At 46.8% G+C, this 22,357-nt stretch overlaps 1 protein-coding gene across 13 annotated transcripts in view; it reads left to right on the forward strand.

Annotated features, from left to right (window-relative positions):
* The window catches only part of LOC4576279 (protein vein), a 51,729-nt gene that overhangs the window by 23,925 nt on the left and 5,447 nt on the right, over nucleotides 1–22,357 (forward strand). For all 13 annotated transcript variants that reach the window (XR_009765590.1, XR_009765591.1, XM_061652592.1 and 10 more), the window contains 3 exons: nucleotides 21,110–21,278; nucleotides 21,401–21,528; nucleotides 21,677–21,791. Coding sequence is in view for 11 of the 13 variants with exons in the window: in XM_061652592.1 (XP_061508576.1) it covers nucleotides 21,110–21,278; nucleotides 21,401–21,528; nucleotides 21,677–21,791 (412 nt within the window). In the remaining 2 variants the exon portion in view is untranslated. The remainder of the gene's footprint in view (nucleotides 1–21,109; nucleotides 21,279–21,400; nucleotides 21,529–21,676; nucleotides 21,792–22,357) is intronic.

Below are 22,357 nucleotides of genomic sequence, written 5' to 3' on the forward strand. Positions count from 1 at the left end.
ATATCAGGTGCATGTTGTCGTTTACCATATAATAAGTGCCCGTCTCCCGATGGCCGTGGGTAAGTTTGCCGCCTTGCGAGGCCCCCGGGCAGAGCGCATCTTAAGCAATGCAAGAAACTGATACACTGCAACGGAGCGGGGGTCTAGGGGTGGACCGGCCGGTTACCCGTATTGCCAAATATGGTCTTGGCTGGGGGGAGGGGTGAGATGACTGCTGCTGGTATTACTATTATTACTACTATTACTACTACTACTAGTACTGCTACTACTAATATTGCTGGCGGGGCATTGCTGACGCTACTGCTCGAGTGTTGATTTTGTTATGGTTCAGGCTGATTTGGTGATCAGTTTTTGGAGCTAGATCGATATGTTGCTAGGAATATCGGTGGGGTTTAGTGGAGTTTTTGTATTCCTTTTCTTCAAAAGTTATATTGCTTTTGCAAGTTTGATATTAGGATGAAGGTAGCCTTAGAATAACCTCAATTATTCTCAAATATTTCGCCGAATGTAACACATCACGATTACAAATTATAAACCTCACTTTTTAATCGTGCTAATATGACTAATGTCCCACCATTATAACTTTCCAGTAAGAATAGATGAGCTGAAGATAGTTTGAATCATGTCATGGTCTATTGAATTCCAGCTCGATTTACAAAAAAAAACCAAACAAATTTGTTGTTTGGAAGTGATTCTTCTAGGCAAAGTAATAGGTCTAAAAAACCGAAGTAGTATATCTATTCTGCTTCGACTCCTCTTCATATTTCTAGGATCAGACTAATTCCAAACACTTTTCCATTCGGGCACGGTTTGATCGCACAGGCAGGAAGCAAACGGCCTGCGGTGCAAGCGCCAAAGCACGCACCACACTGACAAGAGTAGGCTCCCAGGGTCCGTGGCAGTGGTGGTGATGGTGGGTCTCTGTTTTTGTTGCAGTCCCTTTTGTGCGGCCCTTTCGATCTGATGATGCCCACTACGCCAGCCGGTCACTACCACGATATGCCGAGCTCGGACGCACATGGGCCCGTTTTAGGGACGTGGACGTGGATCGTAACGTTATAGATATCGACGTCTCTCTCTCTCTCTCTGTCTTGAAGGGCATCTGAATAGTGCCTTGGCTTCGCGCGCACGACTAACGGGGTCTGCTGGTGTCAACTTGATGCAGCCGGATTGCAACCGCAGCCGTAAGGGCCATGGGAAACAATCCGTATGTTTCAGAGTGGCACGGAAGACCGTTTCGAGCCAGACCACGGGAGTCGGAGAGTATGGTTAAAGGGGCATACTTTTTTCAACAAGTCTTACGTTTATTATGGACAACGACAGTTAGAAGTTCATCAATTCAGAAGTTAGTGTCGCCTCAGCTGTTGAAGTTTTCTCCCAACAATCAATCATAATCCCCAACTACATCTGTTTTGGTTACAGTAAAGCAGCCATTGTTTATTATGGCTGTGCGAAACATGGCAATGGCCAGGCGCAAACAATAATTTCCCCGAGCCGATTCCAATGCACCAACACCAAATTGCCAAACAAACAGCGCTCGGACACGTTCCGACAGCCAAACGCTGAAGGCAATTAATTAAGCCATGGATGCTGATTCCAACAGTTTCGGGACGTAACCGCGACGTGTGCACGGGCAAACACAAACTTTGTGTTGCTGCTGCTGTCCACCCACGAAATCACCACCCCACACAGACACAGCACCGAGAGGGCCGGGTTGGAAAATGATCGGAAAAGTAGCTCGTGGTAGTACCGTCGAGTTTGCGTATGGCGAAAAAGTCACCGCCGCACGTCCCGCTCTCCTACGCTGACTAATTATAAAATCGCGTTTTCCTCGAGTCGAAATTTTTATTTTTGCTCCGTGCGTTTGTGCGTATGTGTGTACTGTACTGTCTGTCTGTGCAGGCGACGCGTTTGTTCTCGATCGTGTCGTTGGGATCGTTGGGTCGGAAAAGTGAAGTAAAAACCCCGCACGAAAGAGAGATGAGATGCCTTGAGATGTTGGGGTGTGATCGTGCGCTGCGTGTGAGCTGCAACTGAGACACCGCCGAGTCTGAGGTGGAAAATTGAGTTTGAGAGTGCGAGAGTCGCCACTCCGCTCAGAAGAGCATGAGTACTGTGAGTGCCGTGAGCGGGCAAATGCTCAGCAAATTCAGCGACTCTCTGCTCGTTTCCACTGGGACTTAAAGGAAAATCAACGATCGTGCAATTTTTCAAATATTTTTTTTTCGCACATAAACTCTCCAATTTCTTCTCCGATTTTCTTTGCGACCGCTCACGCCGATCGACCGGTAGGCACAGTTTGACACAGCAATTCCCAATCTTCGCCTCCGCTTCCCCACAACGTGACACCTTCTTGCACAAACGCTGCATCGCTGTCATCAGCGGCTTATGAAGATCTACACGCTGGTGACTTTTTCGCGTCCACTGAACTTCTGCCCGATCCCTGTTCTGTTTTGTTTGTGTCTGCGTTCGTTCACCGTTGCAATAGTTAGGTTGTGGGAAAGTCAGGGAGAGTGGATGAAATTAAGATCGAGTTTATGGGCGATGACAAACTGGCTGGCAAGCAATCTCCGAATGCAGCAAACGCGACGACCCAAGCGCGATTCAACGCACTCGATCACGGTTTGGTGTTTCTTTCTCGAACGCCTGACTTGCGATTAAACAAAACTTAACAGTCACACCGATTGACGAATCAGTGAATCAAACATTCGTAAATAAAATAAAAAATGACAAACCAAAGTAACGATCGCTTTTGGTCGATTCGATCGTCCGAACTTACGAACCACGTTTAGTCGCTGCTTTGTTTATTTTGTTTACCCGTGACTTAGTTGCAAGCCAGTTTGGGGACGAATATTTGGGCGACGTTATGATTTACGCGGTATGAAATGCGGGAATGTTTTAGTGGTTCTGTTTTTTTTTTTTTATTTCTATTTGCTTCGTTGCAGTGCAGCATTAGCATGGCATTTGTTTGTTTGGGCGCAGACACCGCGGGAAAGCGAATGCGAAATGTTTGCTTACTCAAAGAAGCTGTGATAATAAATTCCAAATTGACGTGCTGAATCTAAATATATGGTGTACAGCTGAGTCTGCCATGTGGTTCTGACTGTGGATCAGGGTTTGGGATTGAAGCATTTTCTCAAGACATTATGCGTCGGGAGATGAGATATTGGTTAGCATTGGAAAACGTGATAAAACTTTGGAGCATTCAAACTTATTGTCCATTTGGAGCATAGAAGGGACAATTGTTCTTGGCACATCTTAAAGTGTTAAAGACTACTTCGTCAATTCTAGAGATGATGTATAGCCCAAAGCTTGATGACTCTTTTCTCAATATTTATGTTTGTAATATCATAAAACCCAAGCATAATATATCTTTGGACATCTTCCATAACTCCGGTATCTATAGCACGACATTCCACAAAATCCACCAATGCAGCAATTTTCGATAACTTCAGACCTACCCAAAAGATGCCCTTTTGCAGTTAAAATAGCAGAAGAGAAAAAAGCGCACCACCCTTGACGTCATCGCCCTTGCCAACAGACCGAAAACCAACGGCGTATGCATCCCATCTGGAACGTATTCGTTAGCGCACACACACACTGGGCTGGGTGGGGCACAGCGTCGGCGTACGCGCTTTGTGGTGTGGTTGGTTTTGGTGCTCGTGCTGCTTGGACGGACTGAATCTAAGAACACCTATCAATCGTATACGCACGCCAATCGAGAGCGCCGGAAGCCAACTCTGCCGGAATCCAGCAGCAGGTCCTGCTTTACGGGACTGCTCACCCGACTGGAGATGCACTTCACTCAGCGCTTGGCCGGCGGTCAAGAACGTGTCCTGTGAGAGGAGGGGGGGGGGGGGAGGGAAACGGACGGTGTAGGTTGCTGGCCATGCTGGCCGCGCGCCTTTGCGGCTAGTTTGTTTATTTTCCTAGCGCTTGGTTTTTCTCTTTGCCGTGGCGGCATCCGCTTAGCAATCGCCAAGAGTGTCGATTAATAGATCGTTTTCTTCTCCCAAAAAAAAAAAAAAACATATATTCAAAAATACACCAACAACGCTCGGTTTGGTAATCAATGTGCCGGTTTTGGAACGGCTGGCCGCATATGCCCTGGACCACCTGTGGGGTGCTTCTACCCATGGCGCTTCCGTTTTTTCAAGGTGGAAAACCCGTACTTCAGGTGCGACGGACTGGAGTGTTTATCTTGTGGTCAATGCATTTGTTTACAAGCAAAAATAAGCCGATACGATTCCTTCCACGGCAGTGTGGGAAGTGCAGTTTCATCAGAAGTACGGTTCTAAGCGGAACGGTTTTTGTATTAGCTAGACTCTTACCAGACGAGAAGAATTTGCATTTTATTAAAAGAAGAGCAAAAACAGGAACATCAGCTTCACACTTTTTATCCTTAACGCAAGTCGTCCGCAATTAAAGTCAAGGCTTGAAAGGGAAACCCAAAAAACCCTTGAAAATGTTTCCCACACACCGTTTTGGGAACGAACCGTACTCCGATGCGCCCCTTGTTTGAAGGTCTGCAGAACGAAACACACAAAATGAACGCTTTCCTTTTTAAAATCAACTACGATGCTTTGTTTTAGTTAAAATTTACAAAAACAATATACACACACACGCCTCTAGTCAACTGCCAGGGAATGGTGTCTGTTATATTATGACCTACTTTTTTGCTACTATTTTAGTTTTTAGTGTTACTGTGGTCCGAAGCCGAAAAAGCTACACGTTAAAGTGTCTATTTTTCTACTATAAATAAACGTTTTTTGTTTTATTTTAAGTAAAAAGTAGTTTTCAAAACCTGTACGCTACAAACATGGAACTGTTTTTTGTATCATTTTAATATCTTGAATACTTTACGCTACCGTTGCCACAAACATAGAAACCCAGCGAACCCTCTATTTCATTTGGAACAACCCTTTCACACGACGATGTCTGAGTGTCCTTGTAGAAATCTGAAAACTTTTAGTAACATATGCGATGTTTCCATCGGTGTTAATTTATGATCTGCAGTCAACTTCAAGGTTTCTAATATCTTCTTATGTATGTTTCAATACTAACTCTACTATCTCTGTCAAACTTTTATGTTTTTTCGACTCTCTTCTGTGAAAACCTCTCCAATACGACCAATCCAATCGTCCGGCAGATTACACGAAGTTAACTTTCGTTAGTTCCTTCTTTACACATGACGCTGCACATATCTATATATCATTAAGAACAGAATTAGCAACATAGTCGTATTCCTAGTATCTCGGTCTGTCCGTCACGGAATCATCGCGGGTACGGAAATGTAGTACATTGTACCTATTTTTTTAAGCAGTTCGGGCTTTGGGTAAATTCTGCGCTGGTGTCTTTCCATTACACCTATAATTGCTACAGACATCAGACGCGTACCAACCTCAACCCAACCCCGTCCCCTCCACAAGACACGACCCATCATTGCACCGGTCATTGGCGAGCCGAAATGGCACAACCCCAAAATTGTGAAGTGAACTGTGAGGCCGATTCCGCACACTTCCCTCCCTTCAAAACATTAGCAAACCATCAGCTAATCGACCGACGGCTAGACAGCCGTGTCCAAACAAACACTCGCCCAATCGTTTGGAAGATTAAAGCCAGAGGTGGCGGAAGCTTTGATTGCCGCGTTACCGAAGGTGTTTAGTCTTGTACTCGTCTAGTCTGCAACTCTCTAGTGTGTGTGCGGCCACCGTGCTCTACATTCGCCCTTGCCCATTTCCGTTCCGCTCAACCGTTTGCCCGTTTGGTGCGGATTCACCCCCCGCGCCTAGCTGAAGCTGTTCTGCTGCGCAACCGTTTAGTGGAGATTGAAATTTGCAGATGGCACGCGCGCCCTGTCACGTCTCAACTGAAATACACTCGTTTAGGTAAGGGAGAAACAGGGTTTTGAGGTGTAGCGGATCATTTTTTATCTCTTTTATTTGCATTTTATCATCGAGATATTAAGAAGATTGCCAAATTGGAAATTCAAGCAATTCTCCATCAGTAGCAAAAGCTTCCAGAGTTTCTCTCAATTCTATGTTTTCAAATGTTTGGCTCATGTAGGTCCTAGTAACCAATGACAAATCATTCAAGTTACCATAGATATTGTAAAGTGTCTTCCGTTCTGTTCAAGGAGACCTAAAGCTTAGAGAGATGTTCATTTTAGGGAAACTAAAGCATCTTGTTGCTATGGAGCATTCAATCCATAAAGTATTGGAATTAGTTATTATCGCTAAATGAAATAATTTTGTGTACTGTGAGAATTTAGGTAGCTAAATCGCACATGTAACGTTAGAAGTAAATGTAGCAGCACTCTCAACATGTTCATCCTAAATAAACAACTCATCTTGAAGAGACTACGTCTCTGCATAACGAATTCTTCCCATCAACACATGATCAGAACCTTCATCAAATCATCCAGTTCTCAAACTCCCCCAGTGCCGTCAGCAAACGATCGCTCCAGCAACCCAATCTACCCAATTCGGTCGGAATCAATTTGAGACCAGTTCACGAGATCAACCCGCACCTCGAACAGGTTGTGGCCGCCGATCACGTCCATATACTCGTTTTGTCCCACAGTTTAACTTCCATTACCAAAAAAACGTACACACACACACACTCACAGATCCACGCTTGACAGCGCACCGATCAGCGCAACAATTGCGCGTGGGAGCGCAGGAACAATGCAACCCCACCAGGGGAAAAGCGCGTTTTGGCTCCAATCTCAAAAGCAGACCTCTCCCCCGCCTGAACAATGTGTCTGTCGTACACTTGTCGGCCACCCTCCAAAAAAAAGAAGAAAGAAGAAGACCCGCTGACAAACCACCATTTACCATTCGTTTCACTTGCGGTCAGCAGCCGTGCGGTGCCGCGTGTGTGTTTGATCCACCTCGATCTACTCCTCGCCCGTGCGACGGCTGTCATGTGTAATAGAGCGGTGGAGGTGGACGTTGGGAAGTGCTTAGAGGGTTCTCCAATTCTCTTCTTTTTTTTTCTGTTGTTAGCCAAAACCCCGAACCTATCTACCTCCCACAATCCAGTTAGGGCAGGGTGGAAAAGGTGGAAAGCAGACAAGCAACAACAGTGGCGCAGTAGTTGGCAAAATTTGACCACCTCTGATTGTCTGTCTCTCTTTCTCTCTCTCTCTTTAACTCATCTCTTCTTCCCAGTGGTGCAACTGGAACCAGTCCAGTGTGTTTCGCGGAGCATGTTTCGGAAATTCGACGGAAGGTATAATTAATTTGCCGCTGATGTTAATATTGTCCGATAATTCGGTGCACGGTACGCGGGACACGAGGTGCCCAGACACCCCCCTTCCCCGAAACACCCAATCGGCTACGGCCATTTACGTTTGTAATTCGCAATGTTTCGTGTGTGTGTATGTATGCGAGTGTTTGATTTTTTTGCCACACAGGTGGAAATGTGAAGCCGCTTCTCTGGTTCGTTGCCTTCGCCAGACGCGGTGCGCCAGACACGCTGGAACCGAGCACTCTGGCATCGCGGACCGCACACCGGAAGTCGCGAAAAGACGACCGGTTTTTCGTTTTGTGTGATCGTGTTCCGCTATGTTGCGCCCTCCCGCACAGTGTCCCCGCTCCCCATCTCCTTCCTTTTTCTAAGCTTACGATCTTGTGGGAGTTCTTGCGCCGGTTCCCGCGCAGTCCTATTTGCCAATGCGATTGCGTGCGATCTTGCGCGGTGTACTGCTGTGGCAATTTTGCGTGTTTTTTCTCTCTATTTCCTCTCTCACATACACACACACACACATTTATGCGGCATGGAGGTTTGCAATTGTTTGCGATTTTTTTTGTATTCACTGGTTTCCTCTCCCCGTTTGGACCATTTTGCAAATTCATTGCCAAAATGATTGAAGACAAGCCTAACTAAACCCCAGTCCTATCCTGCATGCGGAACAACAACAGCGGAACGGGAACTCATCTCATCGCTCCGCCACCACCACCACTACCACCCACCAGGGGCCAGGCAAAAAGGCCGCGGCAACTGGCCCGTCATTAATGCCGGCGGATGCTCCCGCGTGGCAAAAATTGCAAAATTGTTACCGTTGTGCCAAGCCTACTCTACTGACTCTGGACCGGAAGTGGTCACGTAAACGTGCAGGTTTCGAGCTAGCTAGCCCTGCCTGCCTGCCGCTAATCACCATGACCGGCGACTACACGGACAAAGGGTTTTGGGCAGCGAATTTGGCCGAAAAACTAGAATACTGTAGCGTTTGGTGGACTGTGGCGCTTATGTTGTTGCTACTTCCTCTGTCGCAAAAATTATTTTTCGCAAAGCTTCTCATTACGCTTACCATGCTTGGGAAGGTGGAGCCTTCGATGATATCTGTTGTTAACGTTGCAAAAAAAAATAATAATAACGGAATATTATTTATAGCAACGTTTTAGACAGTTGGATGGCTCGTTTTTGTGTGGATAATGATATAAATTAAATGTAAAAATGATGGTAATATTCCTTTTCAAATTTCTGTCAAACGCGCACTTCAATATGTAATTTTTAGAAAATTGCTTGAGTAATGTCACATTTTTTGGTGAACTTAACCAACTGGAAGTAATTCTACACATGTTGTCTGCAATTTTTATATTATAATAATTCTGCTACTTAATGTATAAACTTTAGGTGAATTGGTTAGCAAAAATGACACACCGCACAAGCACACTACCAAACTACAAAAGCATCCATCAACTTCAGGTTGCTGTCTTCCACCCTTTTTGCTGCACCCGTCCCCCGTGCTCCCTTTTTCAATGCTAATCTTCTTCTTTTCGATTCCTTCTTTTTATTTTTGTTGCAAACCCATCATTCCCTTTTTCCTTTGTTTCCGCCGTTTTGTCAAAATCCGCAACATTGCGATTTTTGTGCTGCTGTTGCTGCTGCTGTGTGTGGTGTTGTTTGAATGTTTCCAAAAGCGAAGAAACACATCAAGATCAAAGCGGAGAGCTGTCGCGGTGCTGCTTTTGGTTCTTCCCCGTGCCGAGTGGTGATCTTGCGTGCCGGCGGTTGCCTTCCTTCCGTGTGGACATGGGAGCAACCGCCACTACTGTTTGCCATTGTTTTCACACTTGAGTCGGTTTTCGCGAGTGCGCCCAGCACCCGCAGTTGCAGCTTTCCCACTCGATCACGCCGTCATTAGCGCTGTGGCCCGGGAGAAACAATCCACTAAATGACACCAACAAAAAAAAAAGGTCAAGATGGCCCAAGCCGTAACGCCCAACCGTGACGACCGTAGTGCACTCGGTTCCAAAATCTGAACACTTCTAGCCAGCACATAATGAAGCGTAATTGAATGCGCAAACAGAAGGAGAGAGAGAGGGAGAGAGAAGAATACAACAGCACACTCGCGAAGCTCGTTTAAATTCGCCAAAAACCCGGTAGGATAAATTATCCCTTCATCAGTCTGTCGGGCTTTGTTTTGCTATTTGGCAAACCGTTTTTCCCCCTTTTTTTTGCACCGTCTTCCTATGTAGTTCTTACTTTTATTTAGTTCAAATTGAGCTTGCTTCCCCCACCGCGCTTTAACAGGGCAAAAATGCGCCAACGTTTCCTATTTCGTGTTTTATTTACCCATCCTAGGCGCACGTTTGCAATCGTCCCACCACTCTTAAGTTTTGTGACATTGTTTTTTTAAGTGAGCAATAAGACCTCGCAAAATTAAATCCCAATTTATGGATATCGAACCAAAACCAACAAAACCGCACGCTCTACTCCCCGAATCGAACGCGTTTTTAGTTGACGTTTGCAGTAAAAAAGCTGCCTGGCTGCTGTTTTTTGGCCCCACTTCCTACTCTTACCGGAAGTCGCACGATAAAAGAGAACGCACGAGAGAGAGAGAGAGAGAGAGAGAGAGAGGGAGAAGAAAAACCGCATCGATATGTCACTTTGGCGCTGCGCTCTATTGGATTTCGGTGTTGGTCGCAATTATGTCGCAAGCAAGTGTGCGTATGACAAATGGAAATTGATCCCACTGCAGACAAAACTTCTTACCGCCCTTCTTGTTGTGCGGCGGGCAAGTGCCTAAGGTTGCACACACTTTTTAACCGATCGCGTTTGTCTGGACGGTGCTATTTTAAGTTGTACGTTGTTTTTTTTTTTGTTTGTTTGTTGGCGTAACTTTATTTCGTCTGCAAAGCACAACGACGAAAGAGAGCGGGTGGTGGTCGAAGCTGTGTTTGGCACCCGAACTAGTACGGCAAGGTTATCGTGCCCATGAATCAATCTGACCAGGGAGCTTGGGGGGGGGGGGGGGGGAGCTAAGCAGAGGGGCAATGTAGAGCGAGGAAGAAGTTGCTGAACTGTCGTTTGTGCTTTTTTCTGCACCCCGCCCCCCTTTTGGTCGAAAACTGAATGAAAAGTGTCGCGTCAATAGAATTGATTTACGTTCGGTCGATCGTACGCACGGTGGCGGCGATCGATGGTAGAACGTTTTTGTGGATACAAATTGGCAGTTGCTGTTATTTTTTTGGTATCAGGCAAGGAACTTCGAGTACTATTCTGTCGGCATCAAATTACAGCTTGAACTGGTGGAGGAAAATTCCCTCATACAGAAAAAAAACATTCCCAGATAGGTTTCGGAAGTAATGAATGGTTCAATAAGATAATAACAACATTTTAAAAAAAATCCTCTCTAATCAAATAGAACAGTAAGTTAAGAAGAAATATAAAAGATGTCTATTGCATCTACGGAACTGATCCAGCTCTAACTCTACTCAATTAAACATTTGCCTCTCTCAAGCTGCGCCATGGTGTCGTGCTTTGCGATCGGCAATATGCACTGGAGGACACGAGTTCGAGCCTTAATGAGGGTAAGGCTAAAAGGAATGTAAAATTTTGTTGTGTAAAGAAAATAGCGTTTAAAAAAGCGTTTTAGTAGATGCTTCTTCCATCAGCAAATTCAAACCATATTTACATACTCCATCCCCATCTCCCGGGCGGCGCATAATTGACACCTTACAACTTATGCCGCCGTACAGCTCCTCCATAGCATAGCAGCACTCCTCCTTACTTGAGGCAATTCTTCCACCATATTTCACCTACTGCTCTGCATCATATACATAGTTTTTTTTGCCACTAATTGTATGGCGGTAGCGTTGCATAATTAAACACACACACACATACAAGCCAAACCCGCCTGCACAACTCATCAGCGTCACACGAAACGGCCTCCTCCCGCGCGACTGGAGCACGCTCTCATAATCCATCCGGGGACGATGGATGGATGGACCCACGAAATCAAAACCTCGCCCCATCCGCCCTTCCTTTCGCTTCAATTTGCTCGATCGTGTCTGCCTTTTTTTTGCAAATCTGGCAAAAATCTGACCATGCGCTCGCGCGCGCGCCTCTGTGTGTTGCACATTCCACGCGCAATCTTGCGCATGAATTCAACCGATTGAACCGATGCGGCGGGCCCGCGGCAGCAGCAACGCACGCAAAGGAGTGCTGGTGTGCGGTTACATTTAATTACTTATGCAGAAGCACACCCTCCTCTCTCTCTGTCTCTCTCGCTCGCACCACAGCCAGTGCCTTCTTGACCGGCGCGAAACACTTTGATGAAGGCCCGGTGTTGCTGATCCGAAATGGTGATGACGGCAGAGTGCATCTGCATCTCGTGCGTGATCGAGTGGATCGCCCGCTTGCGCAAAAATACTCAACACTGCCCGTGCGTATGTGTGTGAGTGTGTGTGTCCGTTTTGCTGCCGTTTTTGATCATGTGCGCGACCGTTTGCAATCCCCCCGGGTGTGATGTGCGAAACAAGATTGCACCGAATCGAATTACCAGACGCTTGCACACGCATGCCGTGAATCAATCTCGGGTATTGTCTTGCGCCTGCCCGTCTGCGGAAGGTCACAATCGGTGCACAATCTAGCGGCAGCAGAACCTTCTCCCGCGACACTAAAGAACGGTGGGGGAGAAGGAGCTCCCCCTTCCCTACCCAATATTGTTTTCCCTCTAAATGGACAGTTTGTCAATCTGCCATTTTGCCACTAATTGCGCGCAACCAGCGGGACAGCCGGGGGCGAGCGAGCGCGCGACCACGCGTACGCAATTTTTACCAATAACTGCGCCATTTTTTTTTTGGTACGCAAAAAAAACGCACACTTGCTGCTCTTAATTTTTATGTTTTCTCTATGCCCCTCTACAAAAAGCCAACTTTTCCGCGTAGGTGCGTAGGTTTCATTGAGAGAATTGTTCGTTGCGTGAAATGTTCGGATGCCGCCGCGTGAGATGACGCACGTTGCATAAGCGAAAGACCGTTTTGCCTGCCAACGTCAAACCTGGCGTCCATCGGGCGTCACGTGAACGTCGGCAGCGTTGTACGGAAAGGAAGGAAAGGTTACCGCCATCCGCTTTCGCCAACGGTTGGCAGGACTCAAGCGCGTCTCGAAGCGGTGTGGCCACCACACCGGCCACTTCGGCCGGCTGCTCGGCGCTACAATCGCGTTGATTGGTGCGTTATTGCCGCGCGCGAGTCAATATTTGTTCTAACAACAGTGCCCATTTAGTGGGAAGTAGGGTTGTTGGCGCGCCCTAACCGTCCTGAAGGACCGAGGAGAAGCTAGTTTGGTGTCTTGCTGCTGGGAGGAGATATAAAGTCATCACGTGCGTACAATATGCCAAGTGCTGTTGTTGGCCAAACCGTGTGCCCCGGTACTACTAGACCGATGCTCTACACGCCACGGCGGGCCGGCCGGTAGAGTTTAAATTTCTGTCCATTTTCCTCTGCGCGAGCTGCGCGTTGATGGGCCGATCTTTAACTGAAACTGTCGTCTAGCCGACCGTTCCCTTCCCAGCTTTACTCCTCCCTCGGATCTGTCTAGGTGGGAAAACAGACCCCAACCCAGCACCAGAGGGATCCGCACAAACGAAGCATACACACACGCACACACTAGAGAACCTCGCAGACGCACTTTTGGTTCATAAATCACAAAAATAGACAGCCATCCATCTCCAACGTTCCATCCGGCTAGAGCCGTCCCGGGGGAAGGGAGATTAGGGAAAAGGAGAGGTTTGTCTGAAGGTATACCAGCGGCACCAAACACACACACACACACACCCGCAATTTTCCCTGCCATTTTGTTGGTCTTGTTGTGCTGTTGTGGTGTGCTGTCTTCCCTCGCTGCAGACACACGGATGCCGCGCCAAATGGTGCATAATTGGTTTTATTTTTGTTCTTAAAAAGACCAAATACCCCTCGAACCCCCCGAAGGAGCTGCCGCCGAGTTCCCTTTACAAACACCGGGCACAGTGTGAACCAAAGCCCCGCATGATCGTTGCCGGGGTTTTGGACGGAAAGCCTGATCGATGGCGAGTCCGGACAAAGTAAGCGTTGCCGAAAGAAGGAAGAGGAAGAAGGTTAAGGAACTCGCACACGCTACACAGACCGGTTGCCCGGAAGAGCCACCCTCAAGTGGGTGCCCCCGCAACTGATGCAATTTATGCATTACTTCCAACAGCTCGGCGCTCCCGACTGGCTAACCGAAGGTGTCGCCGCCAGTGTCTGGCGGCCCAGTGGTGTCGTTTGCTTGATGGAAAACCTTCGATCATTGGCTGGGGTGAACCGAAATAGATTTCTCTGATCTCTTGGGTCGCTCCCTGCGCTGTCCCGTAGCGCTTATCCGTAGCACGATGAGATGAATGACTACGGCACATCGCCTTGAACTGCTGCCAAAGTGGGATTCTGCGGCAGACGCGCGAATGTCGCCAATTTGGTCAAACGTACACACATACACAAACGCACATACTCTATTATTGTCTGGAAGAAGGGGGGCGGTGGCCGACAGTGGGACACTATTGGACGTAATTCATCCCCAGTGCCAATGACATCCCACACAAGCAAAGTACGCCAAATTCATTCATCGTTTAATAAACCGGTACGTGACAGTGCTTACAGGGTTTTCCAGGGGTTCTCATAGTTGTGGGACAGTTCCTTAACTCTTTCTTATGGGAAGTGAACTTCATACGTTGGAAATTGGACTCTGGCACTTGATCCTTGGCATGGCACCCTTTTTGGACAGACTTATTGGAAATTCCTATTGGATTTGTTCAACAAATGAGCAATAGAGTCCAATTCTCATTACATTAAGTTCATTTCACGCAAGAAAAAGTCAATAAAGTGTCCCATAACTATGAGAACACCTGGAAAACCCTGTATAGATCTAGTACGTAGCGTTGGCGATTAATGCTCAACTAAGGAAATGCCAACTTCCCCGGGGACTGAGGACGTTTAGAGACAGAGCTCGAGCGTCTCGGCAGCGAGAGAGTGTGCAGTCTCTAAAGCCCAGAGACCGGGAACGCAGCGAGCTGAGCGGATGCTGTATTTCGACATCGGAACAAGATTGTGGCGTACATTTCGTTGTTGTTCTCAGTTGATGGTTGTTAAAGCACCTTCCTTCCACCGCTTCCCCCCCCCCCTTCCACTACTAACGGAGCAGCGTACGAGGGATGGGTGGCATCAGATCAGTATGGCTTTCAATCATTCTACCTAGAGGCCGAAGGGAGCGTGAGTACGGAGCGACACCGCGTGGCAAGATGAAATCGATATCCGTCTCATACAAAATGCATTCTACACACACACACACACAAGGTGCTGGTTGTCGGTCTTTTTTGTCATATATGTGTCTTCTTCCGTGGCACAGTGCAGTAGTGGCGCTAGAGGAATGGTTCCTCTTTGCTTTCACGCTTGTTTTGCCGGGCAACAAATAGGCTAAACGAGACCGAGGGGGGGAGGGGAACAAGCGTGAAGCATTAAAACGCGTGAACGCGAACGCAAAAGATGAGACCCACCTGTCCTGTGCCTCGTGTGTTTGTGGGTTCTATTTTAAGCTGCTTGAGGTGTGCAGTTGGCAAAGTTCTGGGATCACTGCGATATGTGGCGTAGATGGGCGCGCGTGCAACATTGTAACGGGCGTCCGCTCAAAGAATGTGATATAGCGAACGAGAGCAGTAAAAGAGGGGGAATGCAAATGGAGCTGCATTTTGAATGATTGCAACCGTATGCCGCGCATTCCGCCTGGTGCCCTATGATGCGCCCTGTCGATGCTTTCGCGCGATCCGATCACAGCAAGCGGCAATTACATACTTTTAGGCGTTTTGTTCATAGCGTGTGCGGTGTGTCTTCTTGTTAATAGATGAGGTAGAGGAAATAGCTTAACACTAGTACACTCGTGACGATATCAATCTAAAATGACTCAACCAATGATTCATACTATTCAATACTGGTTTTAAATTTGCCCAAAAAGCGTGTCAAAAATAAATACGTTGCTCGCCAAATATGCCATTTCGGTTCGTCACTTGTCACTAGCGCTCTGTCTCGCTCTTCTTCATGGCATACCTCTCCACCCCACTCCACACAACCCCGCGGTCTGGCTACCCCACAGCGGGATCACCGCCAAGTGCTTTGAGCCGGCTGCCGACACATCCCACACATAGAACTGGATGGATGGACGGACGGAGCCGGCTAGCGAAGGTTTTTAATGCTGCGCGCATCCGAATTCGAGCGAAAGTATGACCACTGTCCGCACCCCGTTCCCTTTCACTCCCCGCTTCTTTAGTGTGCCCGTGGCTCTTTTTTTTTTGATCGGCAACTCGGGCGAAAAAACAAAAACCAACGAAAATGTGGCCGCGTTCCGCGTGCACCGAAGCGTGATCGGTCCGTGGTTCCTGGCGGCGTGTCGGCGGCGGCAGTGGCCAAATAAACAAATCATTGTTTGCAAATCGGCACATTCGCACACACACACACTAGGAGGCACGGCCAGCTTGGAGCGATGAAGAGGGTGGGTGCCCTTGCGCCCGAACGCCGAACGCCGAGATTGATCGATTTCAATCTATATTCATTTCCAGTTTCGGTATTTTTATTATGCTTGCAGTTTTATTTTATTACACTTCTTCCGTTGCACGAGCGTTTATTTATAAGATGATGGCTCCCCTGTTTATTCTTCGCCGTGCTGGATCTTTACGTGTGGTGTGTGCGTGTGTGTGCATGCGGTGCCTTTTTTTCCCTCCCCCCTTTCTTCGCACTCTTGTTTTTCGACCAGAGGGCTTTGTTTCATTTGTTTATACCGTGTCGGTCGAAACCGAACGAACCCAAATGGGCTGGTGTTGTGGTTCGTCGCCCACCCCGCCCCACCATGCGCCGCATTGATCGTGCCAGAATTTTGATTCGTGTCCGCCGTGTGGTCGATTGCCGAAAATGTTGATAATACTTTTCTGAAGCACATCCAATTTCAACCCAATTGAACTACCAGGGCAATCCAGGGATGGTGACAAGGGGGTGACAAAGCCTGGCAGTGCGGTAAGGTCTGTCAAACGCATGCGTTTCGTTTCATTTGTGCCGCCACATTGTCACGCATTTGCAATGCACACACACACACACACGATCGCGGGGCTCGATTCCGCGACGCACGCGGTTATTGTTCGACGCGGATCAGCGCTTCGCGGTCTGGATTTTATAATACGCCTTTCAGCAGCCTTGCCATCCCAACACACCCCGACTGCACACCAATGTAATACAGTGCACGGTAGCAGTGCACTTTTTTGCACACAAAACGTGTCAAAAGATCGATGCGGTGTTTATGCAATCGCACGAACCATTGGAGGTCCTGTTGGGAGGAGGAGGAAGCAGGAAGGGGATCGTTTCTTGCGCGGTGGAACTTTTCAACGATTTTTGGGTGGATTTTTTCGGTACTCATTTTTACTGCATTTTACACTAGCGGGATACATTTAGGGTGAAGCATTCCGCAGCTAAGTAAACAACGCTCCCAACGTAAATGAGTTTCCAAGTGTGCGCGTATGGCTTCTGCACGGCATATGGTGGGACAGATACCATTTACACCCACATGCAAGCATGTGTAACAGTCGCAAGAACTGAAAACGCCGACTAGAGCGCTTTTTGGAACTGGTTTGGGTTGCGATGATTAAGAGTCTCTTATGGTTTTATACTTCCAAGAGTTGATAAGGAATGAGAAATTGCAATTAACTTCAATCAGAAATTAGGTTCGTTCAGTAATCACAGCTAAGGCCGGTTCCGTGGTACAGTCGTCAACTCGTACGCCTTAACAACATGCCCGTCATGGGTTTTCAAGCCCCGAATGGACCGTTACAGGCCGGCCTTGATCGACAACGGTTGTTGAGCCGAAGGCGAAGAACAATCATAGCAACTCCATCAATGTGGCAATAGCATTTATAAAGAACATAACGTTAGTAAGAATATATTCCCCAAAGAAAAGTCATCCAAATTCAATAGAAATGGCTTTGCTAATTGTTCTGCCCAGAAAACGATTACGAGAGTTCTAAGGCTTTGGAGAGATGGTTGTGTTCAAGTCATTCATCGATGAGACTCATTTGTTTTGGGTAATTTTTGCTCAAATTTCATTTTACAGACAATTTTAAAGTATAACTATCGATTTGTTTTGCCAAATCTCTAGTAACTCGTACAGCAACTGGAGCGAGCGTGTTCGATGTATGCGTAGGTGTATTTGTAAAAGAATGTAACGCAGTTTATTCTTATAATCGTCGTTATGGCAAATATTCACAATTATGTTATACATTAAACTTATGTTGATTTCATGAAATTCATGAAGGCTGCACAAAATATGTAAGTAAGACATCAAGCTTTTAAAGAGGCGAATGAGGCCAATTGGCTCAAAGTCTCTATAAAAAAAAACATCAAGCTTTAGCCGAAGTTCGGGTACAGGTGCAAAATAAACCTGTAAAGGTGTAGGAAATATTCAGACAAGCGTGAGACAACGGAAACAAAAAAAAAAAACAAAGAAACTCAGGTAAAGCATTCTGACTGCAATTTCTTATACGAGCAAGAAGATTTGATGGAATTGCATTTAAATCTAAATTGAAGATTCCAACAGCAAACATAGCATTGTTTATGTTGCAATATCATCTGGGCAATCCTCCTGTACCCGCATGACTTGTTAGAGCAAGGTCCGACAGGTTTGAGGCATTGAATTCTCTACTCGTTGGCTCCACCAGCAGTCTGCACTGCTTACTTGGCTTATTAGAGCTTGTGCTTAGCTTATTAGAGCTTACTATGTTCTGCTTTTGTTCCGATACGAGTCGAGAAAGTGAACTTCAAATCGAAGCTTGTCTATACAAAAAATAAGCAAAAAAAAAATCACTCGAATCGTTATGACACGGCTACGCAACACTAGAATAACGCCTGGTTTATGATGGCTTTATGATATCGAAAACAAGTTTGCCTTAATATCACCATATCCCGCTAATGATGGAAAGCTGATGCGTCGAACCCATCGAGCCAAAGGCCATTCCATACAATTTTGACATTTTGAAGGCTGTGCAGTGTAGACAGATTCTCGCCTCATTTCTTTCGCAATCAAAATGTACCACCAATCGGTTGCGTCAAAAGGTTCCGTGCGTTTTTTTATTGTACGACGATGTTCAACTAGATTCGAATGGTTCAATCAGTGTTGTTTGCAGAGGTTTTGCGAGGGATGTTTCGTACCTCATGCTGCTGCTGCTGCTTCTGCTGCTGCTGTTGCTGCTCCTGTATGCCGGTGTATCATTTGCGTGAGGCTATCTATGCGCACGAATCGTGCCATCCTTATCCTGACAATTGACCCGCGACCGCGTTCAGGCAGGGGAAGAAATCGGCAGCGGACTGCATCAGCACCACGACGACAAGGACCGTGACGGTTTCGATCAGTTGGCGGAACATCTTGCTGGGTTGCGCTACACAAGTTCTGTGACTTTGGTGCGGTCCGGGGATTGGTGTTTTATATCCGTTGTGCCATTACACTGCGCGATAGCACCGACCTAGTTGCAACCGGGCTCGTGGCGTGGCGGCCATGGGACATTACCGCAACAAAAAACGATACAACCCGTTTTGTTGACACAAGTGGCGCTTTCAGCAAGCGAGCAGCGATCCACATTTCTGTTCCACCGAATTCGCGCGTGCTGACGAAGGCTGCCAGCCATGGTAAACACAACTGCGAAATGGCAGTGGCGATGGGTTCGCTCCAGCGCGGCACCCATCGTTCCGGACCGGTTCCGGCATGGTTGGTTCCGATTCCATCTCCACTACCGGGGAGTATAACCATCATTTCGGATGAAATCCTTTGTTCAAGACACAATATGCCCAAAATGTTAACACACTTCGTTTCTTTCCATCGCTTTGCGTGAATAAACTGTCAGCCATAACTATACCACCGGTTGGTTTCGTCAAAAGGTTCCGTGCGTTTTTTTATTCCCTTCTAAAGTTCAATTCGAATCCTGAATGGTTCAATCAGTGTGTGTGAATGCGTAGGACGCTAGTGAGGCCGTCGCGGTGCTGCTAAATGCCGGAGCATCAGTGTGGGAGATTATCCTTACAGAAACGTGCCATCATTATCCTGAACTTGGTGCCGATACATCAACTACCGGTCCTGCTACCGGTCCCGCTACCGGTCCCGCTACCGGTCCCGCTACCGGTCCCGGTGCTGGTGCGACTGGCTTCAAGCAAGGGAAGAAATCCGCTGCAGACTGCATCAGCACCACGACGACAAGGAGCGTGATGAAATTGAACAGCTTACGGAACATCTTGATGTGATGCTTTTGCCTTTCTTAATTCCGTACCGGTCGGGGGATCCTTTTATATACCGTTTTACACTTCAGATGGACATTTGTACACTTAAATAATTAAAAAATAAATAAGTAAAAAACACTTGCTTTTATTTTTAATCCGTTTTGCTACTTCTCTCTCTCCTCTCGCTCCTTTGACCGTTCTCTAGAGGCGAATCTAATGGAATAGGCGAACTACGTGATCGCCTCTTTTTCTCTCTTTTTCTTTCTCACAATTTCCCTCGCTCTCGCACTCTATTGCCCTGTCGATCTCTCTTTCTATAGGTTTTCTTCTTTCTCTTCCGTTCCCAAATGTTATACCTCCCCTTTGTGGACACAGGTGCAATCGGTGGCTAATTTGCATCGTGCCTAGCATTATGTGAAGTGAATTTCTTCGAACAACTTCCAAGTCGCGCAATGCCATAAAATTCCTGAGAATGCTTGAACAAGTGTAGCAGCAGAAGCTCATGACCTGTTCAACCACCTAATTCGAAGGTGGCTACTAGCCACGACATAGGCCATTTCATCGCATTTACTCCGTGGTAAACCGACGGTATATCTAGTGCTTCTGTTCCATTCCAATAGAGTTCCCGTTATCGTTCAGATCTTCCGATGCACGAACGCTTCCAGCATCGTTCAGAAGTTTCGTATCGTACAGACACTACAACTATTGAACTCGTTCTTATTTTGCAAACGGGTCGGGTTTGTAGTACAGCCGTCATGTCATACCAGTTTAAAAAAAGGCCTTTCATAAGCTCCAGCCTCGTAAGGTATGACGGAACATCTTACTACATGTGTGCAGCAATGTGTGCAATCAGTCACGGAAAGCCAACATTCATGGGCTAGTGTCTTAGGCAGGCCCCTAAACCAACCATGATTGTTGCATCAAATAACAAAAAGAAGGAAGGGAAAAAGAACATGCACTTTTGGCAATTCACGTAGTTTGAACGGGACAGTTCCGCTAATCCAAAAACGAAAGGCAGATCAGCTTTTTAAACCCAAAATTATATACAGACTGGTTCATTAGATCGTAACCCTAACTTGTGTCTTTGGATAGGAGAAACCGCAACGTTCCTGGCTCGGAGGATGGAACGTGCTGGAACCGAATGTTTGTATGGCGCTCCCGTATGGTTTCGGCTATGTTCGGCCGTTTTTTTGGTTGCGTCGTCTGCACTCGCTTTCATTGCGTACAGCTTAGCGATTGGTACGAAACCAATTGCCGCACAGTCAGTTTACTTTCGCACGCGCAATATGCTAAAGTGAGCGAAGTGAACTCCGAGCGATCTCGAATGTTTGTTTGTTAAAAGAGCAATAAGCCATCGGATACAGTTGCACAAATAAAGATTTTGCCCCACGCAGTGACCAAGTCTGGTAGTGCAAGTTCTAGAACGCTCCATGGGATGGGACGGAGCAGGAACTGACTGTGGGTGGGTAAGAGCAGTTTTCACGGGCATTATTAAAAGTGCATTGTAAATAAATATTAAATCGATTTTTTCTTTTTTTTTCTTTCCGTTTTCCACCGGTCAGGTACCCGGCCAGCGATCCACTTCATCACACCGAACGTGACGCGCGTCGAGGGCAAGCGGGTGCGGCTGGTATGCAAGGTCGGTGGTCAGCCACCGCCGAAGGTGGCCTGGTTCAAAGACAAGCGGCTGATCAACCGGAACGCCACCAAATACGCCCAAGTGCATCTGAAGTGAGTGTTCATCATGACCGCATCCCATGATCATTTCAATACGATCTCATTATCAATCCCACAATACTGTCTCACCAATAATCCCTCTCTCTCTCTCTCTCTCCATCTTTGCCTTTTCGCAGGAAACGGTCCGAGCTGATCATCTTCAACACCAGCACGACGGATTCTGGAGAGTACGAGTGTCGGGCCAAAAATAGATATAACAATTCGTCCGTCTTCAACTCGACGCACGTTAAAATTACCTTACCAAGTAAGTGTGCGAGCAGCCGGAGGGATTTGCGTCCGGCTCCGCCAGCACCTTTACACTTTTCCACTTTTCGGCGATGCCCTTTTGGTTTTAGCGATCGTCGTTTACGGGTGATTTTATTGCTTTCCCTTTCTTTCTTTCTGCGTTGCAGAAGCGACCATTCCTGCGGTCTACTCGCGGTCCTGCGCCGACAGCCATCGGGACGACTTCTGCCACAACGGCGGCACGTGCTTCAACATCGACAGCATCGGGGAGCTGGCTTGCTAGTAAATATACACCCACCCATGATAGATTTCGCAACCCATTCGTCTGCAATCGAACGATCGATCGATCAGGGAAGGGTTTCTCAACCCACCGGGACGACAGTTCCGGTGCACTTTCCTGACGCTTTGTGTTGCCCGGCATCGCGAAAGCAATGGATAAAAATCTTTAAAAAATCAAAAGTGTTCGGCATTGGCATTCATTTGTTCGTTTGTTAATTTTAGCGACTGGTCGTTGTGGGGTCGTTGTGGGGATTGCATTACAACCCAACGTATAAACATTATTTCCAATCAGATAAATTAATTACTCCTATTTGATCAGTATGTTTCCAAAATACAAATTGCCAAAAAATTTAATGAAGATTAATTTTTGTTTGAATATTTAAACACAATTCAAAAGTAGTATAAGACAAACAAACATAACACACAAAGCTTGTTGCGGGATAGTTCAATTTAAATTGTCAGTAATAGCCGTAATCCGTAAATTACGTAACGCTAAAAAATAAAATAAGAAATGAAAGTGACTTTGTTCTTTTATCTCTTCCAAACGGCTATGGATACAAGCAAGAGAT

This window comes from Anopheles gambiae, chromosome 2 (genome assembly GCF_943734735.2).
Source record: "Anopheles gambiae chromosome 2, idAnoGambNW_F1_1, whole genome shotgun sequence".
In the NCBI taxonomy this organism is placed as follows: Eukaryota; Metazoa; Arthropoda; class Insecta; order Diptera; family Culicidae; genus Anopheles; species Anopheles gambiae.